At 37.9% G+C, this 19,865-nt stretch overlaps 1 protein-coding gene across 1 annotated transcript in view; it reads right to left on the bottom strand.

Annotated features, from left to right (window-relative positions):
* Positions 1–2,002: 2,002 nt before the first annotated feature.
* The window catches only part of capn10 (calpain 10), a 31,873-nt gene continuing 14,010 nt past the window's right edge, over positions 2,003–19,865 (bottom strand). The window contains exons 8-14 of the mRNA XM_062976877.1: positions 19,220–19,386; positions 18,095–18,378; positions 17,642–17,844; positions 16,109–16,364; positions 13,756–13,961; positions 13,341–13,386; positions 2,003–5,175 (exon numbers count right to left, since the gene is read on the bottom strand). Coding sequence (XP_062832947.1) covers positions 5,146–5,175; positions 13,341–13,386; positions 13,756–13,961; positions 16,109–16,364; positions 17,642–17,844; positions 18,095–18,378; positions 19,220–19,386 — 1,192 coding nt within the window. The 3' untranslated portion in view covers positions 2,003–5,145. The remainder of the gene's footprint in view (positions 5,176–13,340; positions 13,387–13,755; positions 13,962–16,108; positions 16,365–17,641; positions 17,845–18,094; positions 18,379–19,219; positions 19,387–19,865) is intronic.

The raw sequence follows: 19,865 nt of genomic DNA, 5'->3' as shown, positions 1-19,865 counted from the left end.
TAATAATAATAATAATAATAATAATAATAATAATAATAATAATAGTAATTTCCCCCTTTTTTTCTTTTGATCGAGACCCAAAACAACTCAAATACTCTGGGAAGCTGCCTAGAAAGAAGAGGAATCAAGAATGCTGAGCTGAGCTCCACCATCCAATTTTTTATAGATGAAAATTGGGACACAATGTGGCTAAACAATGTCAAAATGTGATCAAGATGGCAAAACCTATCAATGAGGATTAACAAATAAGCTAGAAGCTGCAGTGTTTTGCTTTTGCCTGAGCCTATTCGCAAGGGCAGGACTCTGCCCACCTGGATCTACACTGTAGAATTAATGCAATTTAACGGTCTGGCTCAATGCTATGGAATGTTGAGAGTTATAGTTTTGCAGGGTCTTTCATCTTCTCTGCCAAAGGATGCTGGTGCTTTTCCATGCTGTAACTCCTAGGATTCCATAGCATTGAGTCATGGCAGTTAAACTGATATCAAACTGCATTGGTTCTACAGTGTGGTTGCACCCTTTGTGTGGACTCTTTTTTTCCCCTATCCAATTAAGTAGCTTAATACTTAATTTTTAAATATTTTAAGTATTGTGTGGATACATTGCATGCGCATTTGATGCATACGTATCACTGTTATGGTTATTATAATTACACTAGCTGTGCCCGGCCACGCGTTGCTGTGGCGAAGTATGGTGGTATGGGAAATAAAGTATTGAGGAATTGGTGGTAGTTAAGGTAAAGGGTAAACGTTTTCCCCTGACTCTGGGGGTTGGTGCTCATCTCCATTTCTAAGCCGAAGAGCCGGCGTTGTCCGTAGACTCCTCCAAGGTCATGTGGGATGACTGCATGGGGCGGCGTTACCTTCCCACCGGAGCAGTACCTATTGATGCACTCACATTTGTATGTTTTTGAACTTCTGGGTTGGCAGAAGCTGGGGCTAACAGTGGGGGCTCTCTCTGCTCCCCCAGTTCAAACCTGCGGCCTTTCGGTCCAGAAGTTCAGCAGCTCAGTGCTTTAACACGCTGCGCCATCAGGAGATATTATTTCCTAAAGGTTGTGAATATACAATATTTCTGATTGGTTTTTTTTTTTGTCTGTTGGAGGCAAGTATGAATGCTGCAATTAGGAAAAATGATTAGGATGTAACAATTATTGCTCTCCCTCTAATTAGGACTTTATTTTTCTTTTCTTTTTTGTGGATCAACCTAGAGGCGTGGATGATGGGTTGTGTTGTCAAATTTCGAGGTTGAGGAGCCTGTAGTTTTGCTGTTTTGTCCGGTGCCCTGATTCCATCACTCTTTTATATATATAGATAATATGTGTTACAATAGATGAGTTTATCTTAAGTACCTACAATCTTCAGAAACTCGTGTCATAATATATGTGTTAACCTTAAAAGTGAAAAAAGATATGGTAGTTTGGGATGGCAACAAGCTGAAAATGGCAACATTTGGAAATTATAGGTCTAAATAATACTATCCAGATTCTGCATTCACAGATTCTACTATCCATAACTTGAAAATATTCCACATATATACCAACCCTATGTATGTTTGTGTGTATATGTGTATGTGTATATATATATATACAGTAGAGTCTCACTTATCTAAGTTAAACGGGCCGGCAGAAGCTTGGATAAGCGAATATCTTGGATAATAAGGTGGGATTAAGGAAAAGCCTATTAAACATCAAATTAGGTTATGATTTTACAAATTAAGTACCAAAACATCATGTTATAAAACAGATTTGACAGAAAAAGTAGTTCAATACATGGTAATGCTACGTAGTAATTACTGTATTTACGAATTTAGCACCAAAATATCATGATGTATTGAAAATATTGAGTACAAAAATGCGTTGGATGATCCAGAACGTTGGATAAGCAAATGTTGGATAAGTGAGACTCTACTGTATATATACACACACACACACACACAATAACAATGATAATGATGCACTAATAATTATAATAATGCAAAAAAGATCACATAACCAAATATATTGTGCTTACAAGATGCCACTGAACATTTTATTTTTTTCTCAAAAACATTTCAACCACCACCTTGCCGAGTTAAAAAAAATAAAATATTTCGAAATTGCACTTAAAAAAATGCTTTATAAGGAAAAACAAAGGGAAAACAGACAAGGCCAACTTGAAGCAGATTCCTGCACACCGAGGAGGAATAACTCCCCGCCCAATAGTATCTTTAAATAATACTTGCCCGCTTAATCTGATCACCATTTGTACCTTTTGTAATTTCCATCTTTAGAAACAAGCTTCATTACTTAATTTAATAAATTACATTCACTTAATAAGTTAAATAAATATTACATCCAAGTTGGGGGAAGACCATAACGGATATTACCTACACAGGTAACTAGCATTGTATAGGATTAATGATGATGGCTTTGCTGTTAGCACTCGAGCCTACCTGGCTGACATGATAGATTCAAGAAAAGTCCTGAAGGCCAAAGTGCAAAAGAGTGGGAAATTCAGCATCGGAAGAACAAGGACATATGGGGCCTTCTACTCGGGCGAGGGTCCTGGTTGGCTTATATTTGGGTCAGCTTATACTCGAGAAAATAGGGTAAATTTATTATTTTTCTCTATTATTATTGGTATTATTACATTTATTATTTTTCTCTATTATTGATGCTACTACTACATTTATTTTACTCTATTTTTATTATTATTAATACATTTATTATTTCACTCTGTTCTCAACTTCTTCAATGTAAATGTGCTTATGTATCCTTTAAATAATAATAGAGTAAAATAATACATGTAATAATAATAATAAATACAGGATTATAATACATGTAATAATAAATAGAGTAAAATAATAAATGCAATAATAATAAGATCAGAGTGAATTATTCTCATCTTCTTCAATGTAAATGTGCTTATGTATCCTTTAAATAATAATAGAGTAAAATAATACATGTAATAATAATAATAATAATAAATACAGGAATATAATACATGTAAAAATAAATAGAGTAAAATAATAAATGCAATAATAATAAGATCAGAGTGAATTATTCTCATCTTCTTCATTGCAAATGTGCTTATGTATCCTTTAAATAATAATAGAGTAAAATAATACATGTAATAATAATAAATACAGGAAAATAATACATGTAATAATAAATAGAGTAAATAATAAATGCAATAATAGTAATATCAATGATTTGATCAGAGTTGGATAGTCTTATCTTAAATTTGAGCTTTATGTAAATATTCAAAAACACTGAACCTACTGATGCCTCAATTAATGAAATTTTATTGGTATCTATTTTTATTTCTGAAATTTACCACGCTCTGCTTATACTAGAGTCAATGTTTTCCCAGTTTTTCTATGGTAAAATGAGATGCCTCGGCTTATATTCGGGTCGGCTTATACTCGAGTATATACAGTACTTTCTTGAATGGATCTACTCAAGGTACTGGAACTGTTTAGTGATTCCAGAGTTGGTTCAATATCAGATTTGATGGAGCAATCTAAGGTTCTGAAGCTGCTTAGTGACTCCATGGTGGGTTTCATGCCAGTTTTTGATGGAGCTATCCAAGGTTCTGTAACTGTTTATTAACTCTAGTGTGAGTTTGATGCCAGAATTTGGAGCTATCCAAGGTCCTGAATCTGTTTAGTCATTCTTCTATAGTTTCATGCCAGACTTTAATGGAGCTATTCAAGGTTCTTGAATAGTTTAGTGGCTCCGGTATGGGCTCAACATCAGGCCTTAATGGAGCTATCCAAGGTGCTGATCCTTGGCCACAAAACAAGTTCCACACCTTGGATAGCTCCTTTAAAAGGTGGAAATGAAACCAAGAGGATTTTCACCACATCACTAAGATGTAAGACGCCAGATAGAGATGGATAGTCCCAAGCCCTTTCCTTCCTCCCCACAACCACTTCTTCATCATCAAAATAGCTCAGCCTGAAGGACCCAAGGATACTGAAAATGGAAAGAGGCTTAACATGGAAAAAACATTCATGGTCCAGACCCAAAGACTTAAGTCTCATGTATATATTTTCTCCACAGACCTGGAAAAGGGGGTTGTCAAGTACAGTAGAGTCTCACTTATCCAACACTCGCTTATCCAACGTTCTGGATTATCCAACGCATTTTTGTAGTCAATGTTTTCAATATATCGTGATATTTTGGTGCTAAATTCATAAACACAGTAATTACCACATAGCATTACTGCATATTGAACTACTTTTTCTGCCAAATTGGTTGTCTACCATGATGTTTTGGTGCTTCATTTGGAAAATCATAACCTAATTTGATGTTTAATAGGCTTTTCCTTAATGCCTCCTTATTATCCAACATACTCGCTTATCCAACATTCTGCCGGCCCGTTTATGTTGGATAAGTGAGACTCTACTGTACTAGGCAAGTAGGATGTAACTTGGACTACAACTCCCAGAATCCCCAAGTAACTATTTTTAAAAATGGGCTGCATGTTTTTGAGAGCTATTTGTGAAAAAAATCAATAATAATAATAATAATAATAATATAACAATAATAATAATAATAACAATAATTTTATTTCTTACCCGTCTCTCCTCATGGCATCAAGATCTGACCAGGCCTAAAAGAATCTCATGAAGAAAAACCAAAACAAATCCAGCTATAACACAAATCCTTCTTGTAATAATAACGTTCCCTTCTTCTCTCGAGTCTCCTTTTCCCTATCATCACTTTCTTGAGTTTCCTTGTGAACCACAAGTGGTTTTTCACTATGAACACACACCACACACATAGAAAAAGAGAGGGAAAGGATTACCAACGGCAAACAGACAATGATTTGAACACGGCACAGGAACCACGTTATTCTTCCACTGAAAGGCAGGTGAGACGGGGATGGGGATAGAGAAGCACACAGAGCAAAGTCCATGGAAACACAACAGCAAGCGACCTCAACACCGGCTGAAGTTCAAATGGACATGTCATTAAAAAAAAATCAGGGGGCATATGAGTCTGTTTTTATGAAAAAGTTGAAAGAGAGATGCTACTGTGCCCAAGAAATTGACAGGGCTTGACGTTACTTTGCATTGTTTAATTTCAAAGAGAAATCAGCTTGGCCATTTCTTCTTCCTGGTGGTGTTTCCTCCAACACTGGATGCAGGAATCCCATGCTACACTTTCATCACAGCTTTAAAGGAGATCTGCAGAAATGAGGTGGGAACAAAACCAAAGCCATGAAAAGCCATTCAAATACAATTTTATATATTGAATGAGAAAGGGGAAAAATTCAGAACGTTGAAGTCATAAAAAGAAGAAATCTGGGTCAGGATTGTGACACAGGGTTTTGTTGGATGCCAAGAAGTCCAGAGAACTTGAGCTCTTACAAATAAGTTAAAAATCTAGTCCTTTTTTATGATCCTGATACTATCCGTTTTTTAATGTTTTATTAAGTGTTTCTATACATAGAAAGAGTGAGAACAATGGTGGGTATAGGAAAGACAGAATGAGGAAAAAAATGGTGAAAGGGAAAAAAGAAGAAAAAAAATTTCTTTAGGAGAGGCAAAAAAAAAAGAAAAAAAATATATATTTTAAAAAGTGTTTTTTTTTTTAAATTTTTTTATTGTTGTTTTGTCATCTTATCCCACTCCCACCCTCCCACCCTCCCCCCTTGTACATACACTTTATACAACAAACTACAGAAGTTACATTTGAAATATCAATCTCAATCTTAATTTTTCCACTCCACATCTTAGTACATTCTCTAAATAGTTCTTAACTGGTTCCCACATCCCCTTGATTATTGCAATATTTTCAATTTTATCTATATTATTCCATTTGCAATTTGTGATTTCTACATTTAACATATCAATTATATACTTATACCAATTCGTCAGAGTCCATTTTGTTTTATCTTTCCAACCGCTCACTAAAACAATTTGTGCACATGCTATTAATTTGTCAATCATTTTTTCTTTTTGTATATTCTTCACTTCTGTTATCCTTGCATGTAGTACATTTCTATTAACTATTACTATTTGTAGATTTAGCATTCTATTGATTTCTCCTTCAATCATTCTCCAGTATTCTTGCACCCGATCGCACTCCCATATCATATGATTGAACACCCCTCTTTGTTCACAACCGTGCCAACACCTATCTTTCATCCCTGGTAAAAACCGTGAAAGTTGTGCAGGAGTTCTGTACCATTTTTGTAACATTTTCCTTCTTGCTTCCCTTAATACATTGTACTTTTCTTTTGCTATATTACTTATTTCCCTTTGTATATCTTCCCTATCAATTTCCATGTCCATTCTCCATGTTTGGAAAATTTCCTCTACTATTTCTTCTTTTACCGTTATAATTTGTTCATACAGATCTCCTGCCACCTTCTTTTCCTCTCTCAAACATTTCCTAATCGCCTTCTCAAATGGACTGTCCTGTTCTCTAATTTTTTCTCTCAATCTAAAAATTTCCTGTCTTATAGCCCAGCTTTGAATCCAATTCCCTGATCCTATCCAATTCTGAATTTCTTTTTGTTCTACAGGGTCTCCATCTATTGTGTACAAATCCTCCACTAACCTTTTCCCTCTACTTTCAATTGATCTCAATGTTCTGCCTATAATTTCGTTGTTATTGTAATTAATTTGCCATATAGTTGCCATCTTATTCTCATTGCCTGGACTTAGCTTCTTCTTTCTTTTTTTCCACACTTTTATTGTTCCTTTAAAAGGTTCCTTAAATTCTGCTTCTTCTCTCCTACTCCATTCCCTAAATATTATTTCTTTTTCTTTAGTATTATTTATTATCTTCTCCATATTTGCCCATTTTTTTTTAGTATACTGTATTTCCAATAATCTTTGGATTTGAAACGCATCATGATAGACTTCTAAACTTGGAATCCCCCAGCCTCCCTCTTCCTCTTTTGCATTTAACCATTTGTCCCTTATTCTGGGCCTTTTTCCTCCGACTGCCCATTTTCTTATTCTCCTGTCCCATGTCTTTAGTGTCTTCCTATCTACTGTGTTCGGTAATGTTTGAAATAAATATGTCAATTTTGGTATTATAAACATTTTTAGTGCCCTTATTCTGTCCACTCTTGTTAATGTTTTTCCTTCCCAATTCTTAAACTGTTTCTCTATTACCTTCCATTTTTGTTTATAATTCCCCTTGACTATACTCTTTGGGTTTTTATATATCCATACTCCTAAGTATTTCAGCTTCTTTAATCCTAATCTTAACCCTGATATTTTCCTAATCTCCAGTTGTTCCCTTGGTGGGGTATTAAGACATAGTATCTCTGACTTTTTAATATTAACGAATAGTCCTGATATATTTTTAAATTCTTCCAGTTTTTTAATAATATCTTTTACCATAATTAACGGTTGACTTGTAATAATCATTGCATCATCGGCAAAGAAATTAAGCCTTATTTCTTCCTTTTGTCCTCCTTCCTTTTCTATTTTGTACCCTGTCCAATTGGTGCTATTCCTGATACTTTCAGCTAGCATTTCTATCGCTATTACAAATAAAGTGGGGGATAATGGACAACCTTGTTTTGTACCATTTAAAATTGGTATCTCTCCTGTCCTTCCATTATTCACCCTTATTTTTGCTTTACAGTTGCTGTACAATTGTTGCAGTGTTTTGCAAAAGTTTTCCCCCATATTCAACTGTTGACATAATCTTAACAGATAATTGTGATTGACTTTATCAAATGCTTTGTAAACATCCAATTTGAGAATTCCCATTTTTTTCTTATTCGAATTTGCATGATTCATTGCAATTACTACATTTTTTATTGGATCCCCAATTTTTCTTCCCTTCACAAATCCATATTGATCCTCTTTGATTATTTTTGGCATTATTGTTTCCAATCTTTTTGCTAAAATTTTTGTAAATATTTTATAATCTTGATTGCATAGACTAATGGGTCTGTATGACCCTGGTTGTGTTAAATCTCTCCCCTTTTTGGGTATAGTTATAATTTCTGATACTTTCCATGTTAGGGGGACTTTTTGCTTAGTGTATATTTCATTGAACAATTCTGTTAGGTGTGGTGCCAACTCTTCCATAAATGCTTTATAATATTCTGCTGGAAATCCATCTGGCCCTGGTGACTTGCCTCCCTTTAACCCTTTAATTGCCCTTATTGTTTCCTCTTGTGTTATTGGTTGGTTTAATAACTCTCTGTCTTCCTCTGCAATTTTTTCTCTGATATTTAAGTTCCCTTGCATTACCCTCTCTTCCTTATATAGATTTTTATAATATTTTGCCATTATCTCCCTAATCTTACTTTGCTCCTCTTGTTCTTTCCCATTTTCGTCTTTCAATCTCTTTATCCATGTTTTTTCTTTTTTCTTTTTCAAATAGTAAGCCATCCTCTTCATTGATTTTATATTCCAACTTTGGGAATAGCTTTTAACGTATAGATATTTATTTATTATATTCCTTTCCTCAAATGCTTCTAATTGGTTTTTTTTCTCCTTTAGCTCTCTCCAAATCTGTCTATCCTTAGTCCTTTTATGTTTGTCTTGCAGGGTTTCTATTTCTTTTATTCTCTTATCCTGTTCATTCCTCCATCTTCTTCTAAGATTTACCTCTAAACTTATACAGTGACCCCTTATCACTGCCTTACTTGCATCCCAAATTATATCTTTAGTTACTTGTCCATTGTCATTGGTCTCAAAATACTTATTTATTTCTTTCCTAATTGTTTCATATTCTTCCTCTCTACTGTTTAAAACTGTGTTATATCTCCAGGTTCTTTCTTTTCTTTCTATTTCTAATTTTACTTTTACTCTTAATGGTGCATGATCCGATAAATGTATTGGAAGTGTTTTTGCTTCTAGAATCACTGATTGGTTTGTATTTTTCCCCAGAATATAATCTATTTTGCTATATGTGTCATGTCTTCCCGAGTAATATGTCCATCTATTATTCTCTGGTTCCCCTTCTAATAAATCATTCATGTTGTATTCCCTTATATTTAACTTTCTATTACTATTTTGCCTTGTTGTTACCAATTCCAGGTTATAATCTCCTGCACAATACACTTCTCCTTGTGCAAACTTATCAATTTCCCCAAATAGCTTTTTTAAATACTTTTTTTGATTTTTGTTTGGGGCATATATACACACTAAAGTGATTCTAATTTTTTCAATTTTCCCTTTAATCATTACCCATCTCCCATCTGAATCCCTTTTTACCATTTCCACTTGGAAGTCTATTGTATTTTTAATTAAAATTGCCACACCCCGTGCTCTATTTGAACCTCTCGATTCATACACCTGTCCCCAAATCCTATCATTAAATAATGGAGTATGGTCCTTTCTCTTATGACATTCTTGTAAAAGCAGAATGCCAACTTTATAATCCTTTACCATTTTCATAACTTTTGCCCTTCTTTGTGGAGTTGATAAACCATTAACATTATGAGACATTATTACTACTTCACCCATAACCAGGTATTATTTGCATTTACCCTCCTGTAGTTTCTTTCCCCTGTCTGCTTGTCTTCCCATCCTCCCATGCCCCCCAGAGTCCAGACCTCTCCCTCCTGCCATCAGAGGGAGACCTGAAAGAGTTTTCCCTTTGTTCTCTTCCATTCCCAGACTCCCTCCCACCGGTGACTGCGTTGCCATCCACTGCTCTCCCCTCCTGCATCATCTTTTACCCCTTTAACCCCATTTGTCCAAATTTCATTATTCCACAAATGTTAGGCTGTTCATTCTTAAGTCTCTGTACAAGATCTCGTTTCAATTCTTCTATTCTCCTCTCTAATTTTCTGTTTTTTAAGATCTCTTAATTGTTTTTCTATAGATTTAATTTGTTCTAAATCCAGGTCCTTCAAATTCCTTAAAGTTCTCTTTTCTTCCCTGTCCTTTGGATCTCCCATTGCAAATAGACTCTGAAGTAAGTCTGTCTCTGTTGGTCCGCCTCTCTCTGCAGTCTCCAGCTCCCTCGATGCTTCTTGTCCAGTCGGCTTGTCCTTGGTCTTATCTGATTCCTCCTCCAGACCATCTGTTTCTTTTCCATCTGTATCCAGTTTTAACTGTTTAAGCATTTTCCTCCCACTTTCCAAGTCGGAAGCTTTATATAATTTATTGTCTTTATATACAATTAGGGTGGCTGGAAAAGCCCAGGTATAACGTTGTCCTTTCCTTTCCAAAGTTCCTGTAATTTCCCTCATTTCTGCTCTCTTTCCCAATGTCTCTGAAGATAAATCCAGGAGTGGCCATACTTTACTGCCAGCCAAGGTCAGGTTCTTCATTTTCCTCAATTTTCGATAAACAATGTCCCTTTCAGCCTCCCTTGTGAACCGTATCAAAATATCCTTGGGTTTCCTGCCTCCTCTGAAAGCCCAATGTATCCTCTCGATTCCTTGCGATGGGACTTGAGCATTTGTTGTAAGCCATTCAGTTATAACTCCCTTCAGATTCTCCTTTATCTGAAGACTCTCTCCTGCTGCTCTCAAACGCAGATTGGCTCTTCGGGATCTGTCCTCGAGGTCAGCAACTTTATCTAGAAGTTTTCTATTAATGTCTCTCAGAGTGATTAATTCACCTTTTTGTCTTCTGATCTCCGCTGCTGCCTCCTTAAACTTTTCTTGGCATTCTTCCACTTTATTCTCTATCAGCCCGAGTTTGCTATTAATTTGTGTGATTTGCTCTCTTGTCTGCTCATTTCCCTGTCTTAAAATCTCCATGTTTAATTTAAGATGTTCCAATGTAGCTATAATTTTGTTCAATTTTTCTTCCTCCCCTTCCTTCTCCTTTCTGTCCGCCATACTCACAGTTGTCCGAACTTCTGTTTGGATTCTGAGATTTATGGCTTCAGTCACCTTTGATTGTGACCTCCCAGCCTTCTCTCTTTTCTCCTTTGATCCGGACTCCAGTTAAGGAGAGATTTATGACCCTTTATGGGCTTTTTGAGGCTTTAATTGCCTTTATAGTTAGGAGAGCAATTAGGCACGTCTACTCTCGTTGACGCATGCGCAGCTCCCCATATTTTAAAAAGTGTTTGCCTTCCAATTCATTCCTTTCAGGCATGTTTCATATTCATCTTATATAGTTTCCACCTTCTGTCTTTTATGTTTATAAGTATTATTATCTTACTGACTTCTCATATAGATTCTATAATTAATGGTGTTCCTTGTTTCTCTAGGAAGTCCTTGACTCTTGACCAGTCTGTTATTTTATGTCCTAATTCTATTCTTTCTGTCAGAATGTCCATTTGCATAATCTCAAGTACTTCAGTAGTCCATTCACATCTATTTGGTATTTCTCTTTGTCTCTATTTTTTGGCTATGATAATTCTACCAGCTGTGGTTAGATAAAAGAACAATTTCTCTTGGTTTTTGTCTAGTTTGATGTCAGAAGTATTCTGGTTTCATTTTAATATTGACCTGGAGGAAGCAGTGTATTTTATTTTTTTGTTCCACATATTTTCACATTCCTCAAGTTTAATTGTCCTGTCGAGGTCTTTGGCCCATTGTATCATGCAGGGTTTAATCAGTTCTGTTTCTGTATCCCACTCTAGTACCTGATTATATAATATTTTTATTGTTTTTTGTTTCTTTTTCATTATTTTATCCCAAATATTCTCTTTAACCATAAAGCCCTTTACTTTATTTGGAGAGTAATCACTACATACATCCCTTTTGCTGCTCTCCTTCAATATTTGTCCTCCAGATTGCACCGCCACTTTATGACCCTGTCCTCTGTGGTTTTTACTCCTACTTCCTTTCTTACCCCAAGTTTTAACCTAGTGTTCATGTGGCCCGCCCTTGGTTTTATTGTTCTTTTGATCTTGTTTAATGTAGTGTATATTTTCTTTTATTGTGTTGTTTAATGTGCTATGATTTGTTGTTCTATTATATTTTGTTATGTTGTATTGTTCTGGGCATGGCCCCATGTAAGCCGCCCCGAGTCCCCGTTGGGGAGATGGTGGCGGGGTATAAATAAAGTTTATTATTATTATTATTATTATTATTATTATTATTATTATTATTATTTAACTTCTTTATAACATTCTTTAATTTGGTAACATTGGAACCAGAATCTAGTCCTTATGATACATTTGGGAGGGACTTTCTAACACAACAACAGGTATATTCCAGCTAACAAAATACGTGTATTCATGGGCATTATTTCTATATAAATTTTAGAAGACCAGCCATAAGAACATACAATAATAGAGATTTATTTATCAAATCAGAAGCAAAACCGAGGGCACCGTAGAAACAAATAACAGAGGTGAGAAGGAATGAATAGAAATCACTATTTTTTTAAAATAATGTTTGCATTAATACAGCCAAATCAACAATGTACTGGCATCATTATGAATTCATCATTTGGGACTATGAAGAGGATGTAAGCAGTAGGGTCACACAAATTATGATGTCCCATAAAGTGTGTTTGAATTATCTTCCAGCAAATTACAAAGGATTACAAAGAAATTTCTTCAAGTAGTCATTTCTTCTCCCACCATGTTAGGTGCCCAATACCAACTAGTTTTCTCAAATTATGCATTTCACAAAAATTAAATCCCAAATTCACGTATTACCTGGAAAAATGTTAAATAGCCTCTATGTCTGTCTGTCTGTCTGTATATGTTGTATGTCTGATAATGGCACTGAATGTTTGCTATGTACTGTATATACTGCAGTATAAGCCTACTTTTTCAGCCCTTTTTTTAGGACTAAAAAAGCCCCCCTCGGCTTATATTTGGGTGAGGGTCCTGGTTGGCTTATATTTGGGTCAGCTTATACTCGAGAATATATGGTACATTTATTCTTTTTCTCTATTATTATTGGTATTATTACATTTATTATTTTACTCTATTATTGTTGCTACTATTACATTTATTTTACTCTATTTTTATTATTATTATTAATACATTTATTATTTCACTCTGATCTTATTATTATTATTATTGCATTTATTATTTTACTCTATTTATTATTACATGTATTATTTTACTCTATTATTATTAAAAGGATACATAAGCACATTTACGTTGAAGATGAGAATAATGATTTGATCAGAGTTGGACAGTCTTATCTTAAATTTGAGCTTTATGTAAATTCAAAAACATTTAACCTACTGATGCCTGAATTAATGTATTTTTATTGGTATCTATTTTTACTTCTGAAATTTACCACCCTCGGCTTATACTGGAGTCAATGTTTTCCCAGTTTTTTGGTGGTAAAATTAGGTGCCTCGGCTTATATTTGGGTCGGCTTATACTTGAGTATATACGGTATATGTGCATTGTAATCTGCCCTGAGTCCCCTTTGGGGTGAGAAGGGCGGAATATAAATACTGTCAATAAATAAAATAAATACATGATTAAACCCAGTACTCACCTCTTGCAATCTTTGACCCAAAGTCTCCTTGCTTCGAATGCTTTTCCTATGTGAAAAGCACACACAAAACATTATCATTATTGCTATTATTATTATTATTATTATTATTATTATTATTATTATTATTATTAATATTATTATTATTATCATCATATTACTGCAAAAGACATGGGATGGGTTTTAATTTTGTCCCTTTCTATCTATAGAACAGAGACAGGTGAAAAGTCATAGTATGACATTTAAAGAAACGTTTAAACAGTTTTAAGTGTTCATGTGAATTGTATATTGCTTTGGGAACCTTGGTGGGTCAAGATATGATATATTAAAAGCTCTAAATAAGTGAGTAAGCAAGTAAGCAAATAAAACAAGAAACAATGGGTACTTAAATCCTAGCTTTGCTGATGAATAGCTTTACCTTTCTATTTTGGTTGCTACAATAACGGTGAAGGTGCCTTCGGTATCGGGCAGGTACGTTGAGGGAACGATGGCATAATTTCCCGAAGGCAGTCGGCAAAACTGGCTGACTTCTTGCGAGTAGCTGTGAGGCACACCACTAACAACAGGCTCCAAGTGCAAGAAGGCTGCTGAAGGCATTTTGACATTGTTGTTGTCAGTGGGAACCTGCAAACCATCAGAGGTGATAAGAATGTTTCCCATTTATATTTTCCTGATATCAAACCAGTTTTATGTCTAAGTCCAGTCACAGCATAAACCTCATGCAGCCCGCAAACCCTGCTTAGGTTGGGACTAAAAAAAATGTGATCCAAAACCTCTAGTTTAAGCTGTTTTGCCAACCATGCTTTGTATTAATTGTGGTTTGTTTTATGTCCCTCAAGACACTTTAGGCTATTAATTGCTTACTGCAAAAGGGTCTATTACAAAACAACCCCTCCTCTCACCTCTGCCTCAAGCTACAAGGAGAGGTGGGTAGTACAGTTTATTATTATTATTTTGTTGTTGTTGTTGTTGTTGTTGTTGTTGTTGTGTGTTTTCCGGGCTGTATGGCCATGTTCCAGAAGTATTCTCTCCTGATGTTTTCCCACATCTATGGCAGGCATCCTTAGAGATTGTGAGGTATATTCCTCTGAGGATGCTTCCCACGGATGTGGGTGAAACGTCAGGAGAGAATGCTTCTGGAACATGGCCATACAGCCCAGAAACCATACAACCCTGTGATCCCGGCCATGAAAGCCTTTGACAACACATCATCATCATCATAATCATCATCATCAGGAGATACAGAGCTCTTTTCAGAAGAGATAAAGCAGGGTATTAATAATAATACCCAAAAGATCTCAGCCGGCATTAGGAAACAATAGACATTGACAAAATCACGATCTGCCAACTGCAAAAGGCCACCCTACTGGGGTCTGCACGCATCATCCGAAAATACATCACACAGTCCTAAACACTTGGGAAGTGTTCGACTTGTGATTTTGTGATACGAAATCCAGCATATCTATCTAGTTTGCTGTGTCATATAATAATAATAATAATGATGCATTCCCAGACTTCATGTGGATCCACAAAACTGCACATAATAGTGAACCCTACAGTAGACTCTCTGTTAACCAGCACTCATGGGGATTGGTTGGTTCCAGATAAACAGTTTCTGGTTGCTTGAGAGTTACCATTAAAAACAGGCCAAAGGTAAAGGTAAAGGTTTCCCCTGTTATTAAGTCCAGTCGTGTCCAACTCTGGGGGTTGGTGCTCATCTCCATTTCTAAGCCAAAGAGCCGGCGTTGTCCGTAGACACCTCCAAGGTCATGTGGCTGGCATGACTGCATGGAGCGCCGTTACCTTCCCGCCAGAGCAGTACCTATTGATCTACCCACATTTGCATGTTTTCGAACTGCTAAGTTGACATAAGCTGGGGCTAATAGCGGGAGCTCACTCCACTCCCTGGATTCTTATAGTGCGCACTTTGCTGATATACTATTACAGCCTCACTGTTTTTAATTCTATGTTTTTAATAAGTGTTTTTTAATTTTCTAGTTAATATGTAAATGCTATTACTGGTGCATGTTATTTTTTGTTGATGTATTGTACATTGTTATTGTTTTGTATCTGATATTTCTGTGAGCCGCCCCGAGTCCCCTTCGGGGGAGATGGTAGCGGGATACAAATAAACTTATTATTATTTTATTGTATGACACAGCAAACAAGATAGATATGCTGGATTTCGTATCACAAAATCACAAAATCCCAAGTGTCTAGGACTATGTGATGTATTTTCGGATGATGCGCGCAGACCCCAGTCGGGTGGCCTTTTGCAGTTGGCAGATTGTGATTTTGTCAATGTCTATTGTTTCCAAATGCCGGATGAGATCTTTTAGCATGGCACCCAATGTGCCCATCACCACCAGGACCACCTGCACTGGTCTCTGCCAGAGTCTTTGCAGTTCGATCTTGAGGTCCTGATAGCGGCTGAGTTTTTCCTGTTGTTTTTCGTCAATGCGACTGTCACCTGGGATGGCAACATTTATTATTATTATTATTATTATTATTATTATTATTATTATTATTATTCAAACCTGCTGACCTTTCAGTCAGCAAATTCAGCAGCTCAACGCCTTAACCTGCTGCGCCACCAGGAGCTCCATAAAAACAGCCCTACTTATTACTATATCCCAGGCATGGGCAAACTTCGGCCCTCCGGGTGTTTTGGACTTCAACACCCACAATTACGAGCTGTTAGGAATTGTGGGTATTGAAGTTCAAATCACCTGGAGGGCCAAGTGTGCTATGCCTGACCCACAGCCACTGACCTGGAAGATATGAAACCCAATCGGGTGGCACTTGTTGTCTGGGCAGTGCTGGCGGAGGGCGACGTGGATGCCCCTCTGCCCGGCGCCCGGAGGGACCGAGAGAGGCAGGCGGGGGTTGCTGTGGAAGGAAGGGAAGTTCCTGCTCCCGCCCGCGCTCTGCCCTTTCCTCCAACGTCCCTCCATCCGGGCCGTCTCCCACTCGCCTCCTGGGAGCTCCTCGCGAATAGCGTTGTCAGGTGAAGGCAGCTTTATCTCGCTATTGGAAGGAAAGAGAAAAGGGTGCAGAGGAAGAAACAAAAGAGAAGAAGAAAAAGAGATTTTTTTATATTACAGAAGGCTGACTGTGTTGTGACTCAGCCACAGCATAGCCAGAGTGAGGATGAAGAAGGGGATTCTGGGTTTCAGATACAAGAGCCAGATGAGCCAGATGATGGGATGCAGGATGAATTTCAGGATGATGGCATGGGAATGAGATACAGGCTGATTCAGAGGCTCGAGAAATACAGCTTGAGCAGAATGAACTGTTGACCCCACAAGCCATAGATAACAGCCAGAATGACATTCCCATGGGAATTAATGAGCAAGAGATGTCTCAATCCCCGGTGTCTTTAGCCCAGGTTCAGGTGCAAGATAACGAGGACCTTGACGGGGCGCCATCCTTATCTAGGGCGGACTGGTTGTTATGGAAGGGAGTTCAGCCTCGTAGGAGTGTAAGATTGGCAGGGAAGAGAGAGGCCTCTGCAGGAAAGAGAAATGCATTTCTGGGGTGCTTTTAAAAGTGTGTGTTTGGAGATGGATTTTTGTCAAAGCAAATTCTCGCTTCATCTATGTGGATGTTCCTGCTTCATGCTTAAGAAAAGATTATTGTTCCTGAATCTTTGAAACCTTTGGGCCTTCGTTCTTTGGGATCTATCATTTACTGTTTTGGTTTATGGACTTGTGGATTATTATGGCTCATGAACTATTGGATTTCTATTGACTTTTTTACTGCCTGCTTTGATTTATATCTGCTTTTGCTCAATAAAACTACAAAAGACTTTCTCCTGTGTGTGACTAGGTGTCTATAGCAAGGTGATCTATTCTGAGGTGTGACAGACTGCATTATCAAACTTCATCCATACTGATGGCACCTTCTATGACATATGAATGTAGCAATTCAATCAGGTCTTTCTCTTCTCCAAAACCTGGTCCCAGGAAAGTTTCACATCAACGTTATGGTGAATCTACTCCAGGTTTAAGTCTGAACTTTAGAAGAAGCTTCAAATTCCCTCACAAAGAAACTTGGGCTTTCAGAAGAAGGCAACGGCAATCCCCTTTCAAGGTAGCTTGCTAAGAAAACTCTGTGATAGGTTTACTTTAGGGTTTCTATAAGTCAGAAATGACATGATGATGCACACATAACAATCTGATTTTTTTGTGTGCAACACTTTGGTTGGAATTCTTAAAGTTCAGACGAGAATCCAAAGCGGACACTTTGCTTCACTGACATCAACAACTACTACAAATGTCCCCACCTCCCTTCAAAGGACACACCTGAGTGAGATTCGTCCGCTGGCGAAGACCCGAAGGAGGAAGTTTCCTTCGGCATCATTGAGGAAGGTGCTTGGGACAACAAGGTAATACCCAGGAGAGAGGTCACAATGAAGGTGCACTTCCCGGTTGTAGGAATGGCAAACGGTGCCTGAAATCGGGGGCATGGAGAGGGTCTTTGGGAGGTTAAACTGCTTCTTTTCAACCTAGAGAGAGGAGAGAAACAGGGGAAAATATCAATATGATTCAGTACATCTCAATATAGAAATAGTTCTAATTTTACAAAATCGTTAGGAGAGGGTCATGGATGTTATGTCAAGGTAAGGCTATTACAATGTTTCCTTTCCCACCTATCCCAATGGGAACCATGAAAAGCCTGCAGTAGAGTGCAGAAGGTTATTTTGGGGGGACTACAACACTCAAAACCCCCCTGTACCCAGCTAACCCTCCAATTACCTTCCATAGGTGCAGCCCCACCGCGTGGTAATTCTTCCCTCGGATGCCATCAGCCACGGGCGGTTCCGCTTCCACTAAACGGGGCCAGTTCCGAATTCGACCTGCCCAGTCGGTGCTGTGCTTGCGGTGCTTCTGCAGGAGAGCAATGCACACCTCGCTCTGCTCACAGACCCTCAGCCAGAACTTGGGGTTGGTCGGGAAGGTGCTGTTGTTCCGGCAGCCGCCTGCTGACTGTCCTCTCACCCAAGAGCCATACAGCTTCTGAGTGTGGCTCAGCACCCTGTCTGTTGGGAAAGAAGGAAACACAGGCAGGCTGTTAGGAATTGTGGGAGCTAAGGTCCAAAACAAACAACAACAACAAGACTTTATTTATATACCGCTCCATCTCCTATAAGGACTCATAGTGGTTTACACATCATAAAAACACTCAATACATATACATATTGGTGCAAATTGACTCAGGAAGGGAGGACAGATCCCAGTCTGATAATATACAGACAGACGCTAATGCTAACGAGCTGTCTGGCCTTGACGAAATGGAATCTTTAGATCGAGCTGGCCGTTTGGAATTCAGGGTTCGCAGAAGTGTTAGAATAGCAAACAAGAGGGAGGTCAGAGGCCAAAGAAATGCTTTCATGCTATGCAAGGGGTATTAAAAGAGTGTGCTGAGAGAGAAATCTTTGTCAAAGCAACTTCTCGTTCGAGCCAAGAAGCAAGCTTGTGTTTTCCTGGATTATCTTGCAGCCTTTGTGTGTTCATGTTCATGGGACTCTGTCATGCATTAATGGGACCTTGTTTTATGCCTGATGGTTTATTGGATTATTCTTTATAGCTTTGTTTTGCAAAAATCTTTTGGAACTTTACTTTTGCTCTTGAAGAACTATTTATTTCCTATTTCTTAATAAACTACAAAAGACTTCAACCTGTGTGCAGCCTGGTGTATTTAGCAAGGTGAAGCTAACCTGAGGTGTGACAATAATATGAATAAACATAACAGTTTAAATAATAAATGTAAGGCCTTCTCGCAGACCAGCCTGAGAATTTCGAGGGAGGGGGCTGAAGCCCCTCAAGCCCCCCCCCCCCCCCCCCGGCTACATGCCTGCCTATACCTGTTCTGCATCATACCTGTGTAAAGGCTCTGCAGCTGCCCCTCTTCCGTAATGGGGTACCCGGTTATGATTTCGTCAAATTCTGCAAAAAATTCCTCCTCTTCTACCCAGAATTCTCCTTCCTGTATCTGAGACAACAGCTCCGCAGCAACCACCGGATCCAGTTGGCTCCACCCAGGTCCTCTGGAGTAGAAGGTAAAAAAGGTAAAGTTTTTCCCCTGACATTAAGTCTAGTTGAGTCCGACTCTGGGGGTTGATGCTCCTCTCCATTTCTAAGCCAAAGAGCCGGCGTTGTCCGTAGACACCTCCTAGGTCTTGTGGCCAGCACGACTGCATGGAGCGCCGTTACCTTCCCGCAGAAGCAGTACCCATTGATCTATTCACATCTGCATGTTTTTGAACTGCGAGGTTGGCAGAAGCTGGGGCTAATAGTAGGAGATCACTCTGCTTCCCAGATTCAAACCACCGACCTTTCAGTCAGCAAATTCAGCAGCTCAACGGTTTAACCCGCTGCGCCATCAGGGGCTTCTCTGGAGTGTTTTTTTTTCTGGAGTAGAAAAACATCCCAATATAATAATAAATTATTGTACTTCCTACTTTAAAAGTTCTGCACATTTCACAAAGAAGTGGGAATCATGCCACACACCAAAGCTCTCTGGATT

This window comes from Anolis carolinensis, chromosome 3, assembly GCF_035594765.1.
Source record: "Anolis carolinensis isolate JA03-04 chromosome 3, rAnoCar3.1.pri, whole genome shotgun sequence".
Taxonomy (NCBI): Eukaryota; Metazoa; Chordata; class Lepidosauria; order Squamata; family Dactyloidae; genus Anolis; species Anolis carolinensis.
This window is presented reverse-complemented; position numbering and strand designations above follow the sequence as displayed.